The sequence below is a fragment of the Grammomys surdaster genome, unplaced genomic scaffold (assembly GCF_004785775.1).
Source record: "Grammomys surdaster isolate TR1022 unplaced genomic scaffold, NIH_TR_1.0 173, whole genome shotgun sequence".
In the NCBI taxonomy this organism is placed as follows: domain Eukaryota; kingdom Metazoa; phylum Chordata; class Mammalia; order Rodentia; family Muridae; genus Grammomys; species Grammomys surdaster.
In genome coordinates this window covers 1,067,485-1,076,667 of record NW_021604621.1, presented here as the reverse complement: position 1 = coordinate 1,076,667, position 9,183 = coordinate 1,067,485, and the positions used below count along the sequence as shown (strand labels likewise).

General features: G+C 44.9%; 1 protein-coding gene across 1 annotated transcript in view; it reads right to left on the bottom strand.

Moving 5' to 3' along the window:
• Frmpd3 (FERM and PDZ domain containing 3) overlaps positions 1-9,183 on the bottom strand; it is a 95,910-nt gene that overhangs the window by 16,430 nt on the left and 70,297 nt on the right. The window contains exon 13 of the mRNA XM_028767494.1: positions 1,746-1,890. Within this exon, the coding sequence (XP_028623327.1) occupies positions 1,746-1,890 (145 nt within the window). The remainder of the gene's footprint in view (positions 1-1,745; positions 1,891-9,183) is intronic.

Here is a 9,183-nt window from a genome sequence, read left to right as displayed (position 1 = left end):
TTGTTGTTGTTGTTTTTCGAGACAGGGTTTCTCTGTATAGCCCTGGCCGTCCTGGAACTCACTCTGTAGACCAGGCTGGCCTCGAACTCAGAAATCCGCTTGCCTCTGCTTCCCAAGTGCTGAGATTAAAGGCGTGCGCCACCACCGCCCAGCTACTGCTCTCTCAAAATGGACTCCCAAATAGCTCTCACTGTCCCACCTGTTCCTTGACTGGCTCCAGTTTCGTCCTTCTGCCTTCTCCTTTTCTCCCTCCTCCCCGTAGCCCCCCTCTGTGCTCAGTAAGAGGTACAATTTACTTGGATGTGATTAGCCAGAAGAGGACCACAGGTGACACTGAGAATGCTAACAATGGTTTTTTCCAACATTTGACCATCTGTAAGTTTGCAAAGCACAGCTGCCTCTTTGAGTTAGTCATCTGGAGCCATGCAAACTCTCACCCCCTAGTGTCTTCCTGTTCCAATTCAGTTCCTTTCATCTACTGTGTGGAAATCCCTTCCTTTGGGACCACCAATCCTTTCTTGAATCTGCATGGGATGCATTGCCTTTCGATTGCTGTGAACAGTGGTGTGAGGTCAAAAGTTGGGCCTGCTGTGCATGTGACTGACTTGTTCGTGATAAAGAACAATGTTTAAAATGGGTGATACTCAGCTTTCTAAGGGCTGGGTCATCTGCCAGGAATGTGTTTCTACTCTTAGATAGCATAGTCTCCATCAGGTGCGGTGACCTGAAGCCAAGAAAGTCTTGCAGGTTTAATAATATCATCAAGTGGCAAGGGCAAGTGGGTTAAGTGTTCAGTTTATGACAAGGGTGAATCCTGGGTGTTGCTCCCATTCTGTCTGTGATGTTTGGGGTTAGGAAGACTTCCTGTGCATAGGTGAGCCTGAGGACTACCACTTGAAGAATCCAGTTCTCTGTCACCCTCTGCACCCTCTGGTCAGGAACACTCAGGCCGGACAGCTTTTTCCCCCCAAGGCCTCTGTCTGTACCATCACCAGAATGTCTCTTAGAAGTAGCCACATACTAAGTAGCCGAACTGGGAAGCCATTTGCTTAGAGGCTGCATTTGCTCTTTACAGGCCTCTCCCATCTATTTTCAGGCCTTCTTTTGGGCATGCCCAGTCTCCCCCACCCCCAGCCTTCAGTGACAGTCAAACTTCAGACACTCTGTCAATCCTGAATGTGACGAACAAAAAGGAAGTCTTATTTTAATTTCAACCTTACTTCACCAAAGCCAGAACAGACAGAATTCTCTCCTAGATTACCAAAGCTCTGCCTTACAATCATTATAATCCTTCTCAAGAAAAGCTTTCTTTTTTTTTTTTTTTAATGTAGCCTTGGCTGGCCTTGAACTCTTTCTGCCTCTACCTCCTTGGTAGCTGGCATTGCAATCATGTGTCATTACAGGTATGTATTTAATTGGCTCTATCATGTGATTGTTACTTTCATCTTACACATATCCACGGAGTCAACCACAGTGTGTTGTCACAGGCGTCTTTTGTGGAACAGGGACATGTGAATGCTCTATGTGCTTGCCAGTGAGGTATGGCCATACGGTGTGTGTTACAGTTCCGACTGTTGCCAAACAGGCTGGCGCTGCTGGCACAAGCTAAGCACTAGGGCAGTGGAGTCCCTTCCTCTATGATTTCAGAGTCCAGAAGGACACACACACACACACACACACACACACACACACACACAAAAACACACACACACATATATATAAAAAAAACCGAGGCTGAGCCCTACCTGCCTTTATCATTGGAGGTGGAAGAGGCTGGCTGGTAGGCCTGGAGAAGACCATCTTCCTGGAATCCAGCAGAAGGCGGCAGTACCCCGCAATCAGGCAGGCAAAGTTGGTGGCTTCAGGCCACTCCATCAACAGCACCAGAGGCTGTGGAAGAGATGGTTCAAAACATAAAGCCATGAGAAGGTGGGAGGGAAACATTTCTGGGAGGAGAGTAACAAAGAAAAGACATACTGAGTCGTCATCTAAACCACACATTCTAAACCGTACTTGAGTCCATGGCTACGCAGTTTCCTCTGACGTGGATATTTCTCTGTAGTAAATGCTTCTTTAGGTATCAGCATTAAATAAACCTTTACTCACGCATTTACTGAACCACCTTTACTGAAAGAGACTAAAATTATGTAACATCATGTGACTGCTCTGTGGCTGTATTTACATTTGTCAGAGCTCAGCAGATGTGTGGGCCAGCTGGGAGAGTGGGGGTGAAGCTGCGAATCTAGGCTAGGCTGAGGGATGGCCTGGAATATCCTTGAATGTAAGCACCTTGGCTGCATGAAGTACCCTTTGCTTCTCTCCATAGGTCCTGACAACACTCAAATGAACTCCCTGGATACAACATTCGTTAGAATGGAGTCCTGTGACTTTAGCAACAAACCTTTTCTGATTTAAGTCCTGTTTGGACTTTCCTGACCTCCTCCCTATTTTCTATATTTTCCAAAGTGGTCTGGAAATGGCCACTGATTTTTTTTCTCTTTTGACAGAATTCTCACTCTGTACCTCTGGATAGCTTGGAATTTACTTTACCTATTTTGTCTCTTTTTTCATTCATTACTTAATTTATTCACTTTACATCCTGATTGATGCCCCCTCCTTCCTTTTCTCCTAGTTCCACCCTCCCACCCCCTCTCCCATTCCATGAAGAAGAGGCGGCCCCTGCTGAGTACAAACCCACCCTGGAACATCCAAAGGCAGGCAACAGAGTCTGAGTCAGAGACTTTATAACCCCAGGTTGGCCTCAGGCGCTTAGCAATTCTTCTCTCTTCATTTAAAATCGTTCTGTACTTCCTTTAAAAGTACATGCATGAGCCACTGTGCCAATTTATTGATGTTTCTTTAAAAACTAATATTTATGCATGTATATGGATGCTTCCTCTGCATTGTTTTCTGCACACCAGAAGAGGGCATCAGATCCTATTATAGACAGTTGTGAGTTGCTATGTGAGTTCTGAGAATTGAATTAGGATCGCTAAAAGAGCAGCTTTTAACCATTTCTCCAGTCCCTTGTTGGTGTTTCTTTTTTTGTTTCTTTTATATTGCGCTCTCTCTCTCTCTCTCTCTCTCTCTCTCTCTCTCTCTCTCTCTCTCTCTCTCTCTCTCTCTCTAAGTTTTCTCTGTGTAATACTGGCTGTCCTTGAACTTACTATGTAGACCAGGCTGGCCTTGAACTCAGATCCACCTCTACCCCCCAAGTACTGTGATTAAATGTGTGTACCATCACTGCCCTGCTGTTCATTCGTGCTTCTTATAAGAACTTCCTTGGTCTGGAGTTAAGGGTGGTAGGTTAAACAAGCTATGCAGATAATATTGTTATGGGAATTACAGATCCTATGATATATTAACTATTATACTCCATGCAATGTCAAAGACGATTTTAGTATTCCAAATTGATTTTGCCCCAGTGATCCACATTTTACAGAAAATCTCCTATCAACAAGGTTCTTGTTATTTCTTTTTCAGTGCTAGAAATGGAATGTAGGACTTTGTGCACTCTGGACAAGCACTCTACTATCGAACTACTCCCAGTTGTTGCTGTTTTTAAATCCACGTTGGGATGGGAAATATTATCACACTCTGTTGAATGATCCTTGAGTTAACTACAATGATAAGCAAAACAGCAACATTTTTAAGATTTCCTCTATCATTTTTAAAGTGTTGCTTGGGTAAATTGGAACAAATCCAAGTGAGATAACTTGTGCAGACTGGCTGAGAAGGGAGCCACGGACTACGAGGAGCCATGACCTTGGGATTGGTTACTAGAGAACTTTACTTAGAAAGCAGGGTGAGGTGTACCACATGCCCATCATACTAGAGCTTGGAGTTGAAGGCAGGAAGATCAGGAGTTCAAGGTTACCTTGGATACCTAGTGAATTGGAGAATAGTCTGGCCTGCAGTAAAGCCTGTTTCAAACAGGGAATGTGGCTCAGTAGTAGTATGCTTGCCTAACATGAGTGAGGCCCTAGGTTTGATTTCCAGCACTACAAAATAAAAGCCCCTCTCCCCAAAATGAAGAGGGAGTACCCTTCCTCAGTTAGGAGGTGACTGAAGCAGTCCAGGAGAAAAATGATTAGGATCTTACTAGTAAAAAAAGAAGGGCCTTCGTGAGCATTCAACAAAACCCAAGCAACAAGTAAACCCTCTGCCTTTGGCTGTTACCATCACCTTAGGAACAGTTATGACTCCAGACTAGTTCATCTGGTGGCTGAAGTCTGATCAGTTTTCTTTGCTAATTCTCAGGGACTCAATATGTGAGTTGAGTTGAATATATGCTAGTTCATTCCAACCTGTGCTTGTATGTTTTATTTATTGATTTTTAAAAGATGTTTCCCTTTATTTTATGTGTATGATTGCTTTGCCTGCATGCATATCTGTGCACAACATGTTTGTCTGGTGTCCTTGGAGACCAGAAGAAGGCATTGGATCTCCACGATAACTTCATATTTGATTTTAAGCTGTCATGTGGGTACTGAGATTCAAACCTGTATCTTCTGGAAGAGCAGCTAGAGCTCTTAATTTCTGAGCCACGTCTCTAGCCAATTGTATGTATTGCTGATACAAGATCATAACTCAAGCTTGTTTCTGAACTGAGACCTTCCTACCTCAGCCTCCTAAATATTAGGATTACAGGCTTCACCATGCCCTACTTCAGGGTTAGAGTAAAAATATTTTAGTTCTTACAGGTTGCTCAGGTTTTGTTGAAACAGCACTGCCTCCATAGTGTGGTGGAGCTGAAATTACAGGCTACAAAAATAGCCATCCACAGATAATCTGTAAACTAAACACATGGCTATGATTATGTTATAATAAATATTTGTAGAGGCAGGCAGTGGGTTAAAGTCAGCTTATAGGGCATAGTTTGTTCTATTCAGCACACCTCTTAACTTGCTACCTTTTGTTTGTTTGAGACACTGTTTTGCTATGTAGCCGAGGATGGCCTCAAAATCCTGATAGTTCTCATACTGCAGATTCCCAAGAGCTGGCATTATAGGCATGCACAACCATGGTATATTTTTTGGTTGGGGTTGGTTTTGAGAGAAGATTTCACTATGTAGCCTAGGATAGCCTGGAACTCATATTTCTTCCCCTTCAGTTTCTCAGGAACCTCTTGTCTACAGTGATTACCCTTTGCTTTTGGCAATCTTCTGGCATCTGTTTCTGTGAGGTGACACTGCACTCTGGTTCTGTGATTCCTGGCCATTTTTGCATTGGTCTCTTTGATATATATGTTTGCATGATAGCATTCACTCATTTGTGCAGGTGTTTGAGGAAGCCACAATAGATGGAGCTAAAATTACAGGTGGTTGTGGGCTGCTTGATACAGGTGGATGTGGATGTTGAGAAATAAACTCAGGTCCTTTGGAAGAGCAGCAAGTGCACTTAACCATTGAAGCATCTTTCCAGTCCAGTCTGTATTGCTCTTTAGCTGGCTTTTCTTGTGTATCTTTCTGTGGGGCGGTGAGCTGTGAGAGGTAGCCGGGTACCTGGTTGAGCACAGGCCTCGAACCCCAGACCCTAATGGGACGGTAAGTGTTCGACCTTGCTCCTGGTTCCTTTCACTTAGCTTCAGCCCTCCACAGCCCCTCCCAAAGAGAGGTCATGTAGATGAGGTATCTCCAAGTTCTCAGATCAAGCCAATAGGGATTATCTGCTGTTAGACCCTAACCCACACCAAAACTGTATATAAGAACCCTATTCGAGAGAAGTAAAGGTGTGTGAGAATCATCCTGTTGTCTGAGAGTTTCTGTCGCAAGAGCTGTAACACTTGGGAAGAGATCTGCTCTCCCGAAGCACCTTCAGGACCCTCCCCTCCTTGCTAGCTAGCTGGCTTCTCACCAGCCTAGCCCAGACTGGCTCAGCGCAGAGAGACATGTGCAGCACCTGGGAGTAACTGGGTGGCAACAGCGGAGACCCAGGCAGAGGCAGCAGTGGAGGTAGTGGAGGTGATTCCCCCTCCCTGCTTGCATTCTATCCCCTTGGCCTGGACCCCCCTGCACCCGGCCAGGCCAGAGATCTTTGTGGGAAGCCCTCCGGAACAGGGACCCACAGCTTTCTACCTTCTGTAGGCTGCAGGCTTTATCTATAATCCTTGATTCTCCCCATGGTGGATCAGCTTTTAACTCTGTGTTGGGGTTCCTGAATCAGTGTATCATTAATCTCCACCCCCCAGCTTTTATCCTTTCTCAAAACACGTATAATGCCATGAGTCAAATACCTTTTTTTGAGACAAGGTCTCATCTTGTCGTCTAGCTTGGCCTGTATTATGTAGCCCATACTGGAGCAATCCTCCAGCCCCAGCCTCTAGAGTGCTACCACATCCAGCTTCATTCATTAAATAGTTTTTGAATATCCAGTTCCAATGTTTGTCATAGTTAAGCATTTGTACTGTAACTGAAGGAGCAAGTTAATGACTAATGATGCTTTTATTAAATTCACGAAATATCATGGGGAGGAAAAAGGAACAGTCTATATACATCTAGGAGAAATGGCTTTTTTCTCATGAGAGGAACCATGGATTAAATGTTATCCAGTCAACTAGAAAATATCATCCTGAGTGAGGTAACCTAGACCAAAAAGGACATGCATGGTATGTACTCGCTGATAAGTGGATGTTAGCCATAAAGTACAGGATACCCATGACACACCACACAGACCTAAAGAAGTTAAACAAGAAGAAAGGCCCAAGGGAGGATTCTTGAATCTCTCTTAGAAGAGGGAACAGAACAGTCACAGGAGGTAGTGGGAGGGAGGAAACAGGGTAAGAGAGGGGTTGGGGAGCAGATTGTGGGGGTTCAGGATCAAGTATAGGGAGAGACAGGAGAGAGGGCCAGAGGATCTGGAAAACGAATAGAAATCTGCAGCTGTTGGGAGTGGGGATGTGGGAGGAATCTCTAGGTATTTCCTGACACCTGAAATGAGGAAGCTACCAGGAGTCAGTGTGGGTCACCTTAGCAGAGATGCCTAACAGTGGGACATGGAACCTGGAGAGGCCACCTCCTTTAGCCAGGAAGGACCTCCAGTGGGGGAATAAGGACACCAACCCATCCACAAAATGTTCTACCTAAAATTTGTCCAGTCTTCAAGAAATGCAGGGACAAAGATGGAGCAAAGACTGAAGGAATGGCCAACCAATAACTGGCCCAACTTGAGACCCATCCCATGGGTGGCTCCAATTTCTGACACTTAATGATACTTTGTTATACTTACAGACAGGAACCTAGTTTAACTGTCCTCTGGCTGGGCACTAGTGGTGCAGGCCTTTAATCCCAGCACTTCGGAGGCAGAGGCAGGCTGATTTCTGAGTTCGAGGCCAGCCTGGTCTACAGAGTGAGTTCCAGGACAGCCAGGGCTACACAGAGAAACTCTGTCTTGAAAAACCAAAAATGAAAAACAAAACAAAACAAAAACCTGTCCTCTGAGAGGCTCTACCTAGCAGCTGACTGAATCAGATGCAGATATCCACAGCCAAACATTGGAAGGAACATAGGTCAAAGACTCATTTATGGAAAAATAGGAGGAAGGATTGTGGGCCCTGAAGGGGATAGAAACCCCACAGGAAGACCAGCAGAGTCAATTAACCTGGACCCTTGGGAGCTCCTAGAGACTGAACCACCGACATACAGTGAGCATACAGTGGCTGGACAGAGGCCCCTGGCACACATGGAGCAGAGGGCTGCCCTGTCCTACCTCAGTGGGAGCAGATGTGCCTAATCCTACAGAGACTTGATGAGCCAGGGTGGGGGGATACTCAGGGAGGCCCTACCCTCTCATACTTGAATGGGAGGGGTTGGGGGAGAGACTCTGTGAGGGGGGAACCAGGAGAGGGGGCAGTATTTGGGATGTAAATAAATAAATAAATAAATAATGTTTTCCAGTCATTATTAGGAAGGGACTCTGGTGATGTTTGTACCTTCAGTTAATGGAAACTTCTGAGTCACAACAGAAAAGTCAGCCTTACATAAGACAGAGGAAAAAAAGGCAGAATGGGGCAGGGGAGCCAGAAAGACTTGTAGAGGTTTGGATGCTGACAGCTGCTGTCATCATTACTGGGAGGACACAAGAATCAGTAGGTTTGCTCAGAGCATTCATGAACATCACGGCAATTCCCACTGCTACGGCTTTATTTTAGGACCCCACTGACTTCCTACTTCTCAAGGTATGTGATGATGCTGAGAAAAGGGAGGAGGGCCAAGTCAGGCTCTCAGCCTTGCCTTGTGTCTCCGATCATCAAGTTGTGTGTATTTATGCCTCATCTGTAGGTATGTTTTGTCCCCTCATAGTCTGGCAGAGGTTGGCATGGTAAGTAAAGGATCTCTAGTAGCCCCTAATTGGCTTTATCTGCCTCTAGTGTCTTTCTATTTCACTTTCTTATTATTAATGCACAACTCTTATTGTAACTTAACACAGTCAATAATGATGACATCCAACTACCTTACAACAGGATCTGGACCTACATCTTCCTACTACATGGATCCTACATCTTCAACTACATGTGCCTTAGATTGGGTTATACCCTCTCCCCATATCACTGCCTCTCACCTTAAGTTCAAACAGTGGCATCTCTTTCATACCTTAACCTGTGCTGCTCCTCCTAGCTAAAATATACCTGCGTTTTGTCCTGTCCACCCAGCAAGCCATGACACATTGATGAGCCACCTCCTGAAGAACAAGATCAACTGCCAGCTATAGCCACTCACTCCAGAATAGAACAACCAGGTCCCTGCCTTTGTGGAGCTTATGATGTAGCTGGCAACAAATCAAACACCATATAATCTCAAGAACAAATATGACCACTAGGAGTGATAAGAACTGTGAAATACAAAGCTACCAGAGCATAGATTGTCCTAGAGCAATGTGGGGTGGGCATGAATATGTGCATATGTGGCATTTGGTTTCAGAAGCTAGAAGAGGCTTCTTTGAGGAAATAACTTTGGGTGACAATTAGATCACAGGATTATTTTGCCCAGGATGAGTAGCTGAATGATGGATGGATAAACTGATGGGTTTGCTGACCCTGGCTGACAAGCTGGCTGCAAGAATGCCAGACAGCCTCACAGCTTCCTTCCTTCCTTCCTTCCTTCCTTCCTTCCTTCCTTCCTTCCTTCCCTCCTTTCTTTTTCTTTCTTTCTTTCTTTCTTTCTTTCTTTCTTTCTTTCTTTCTTT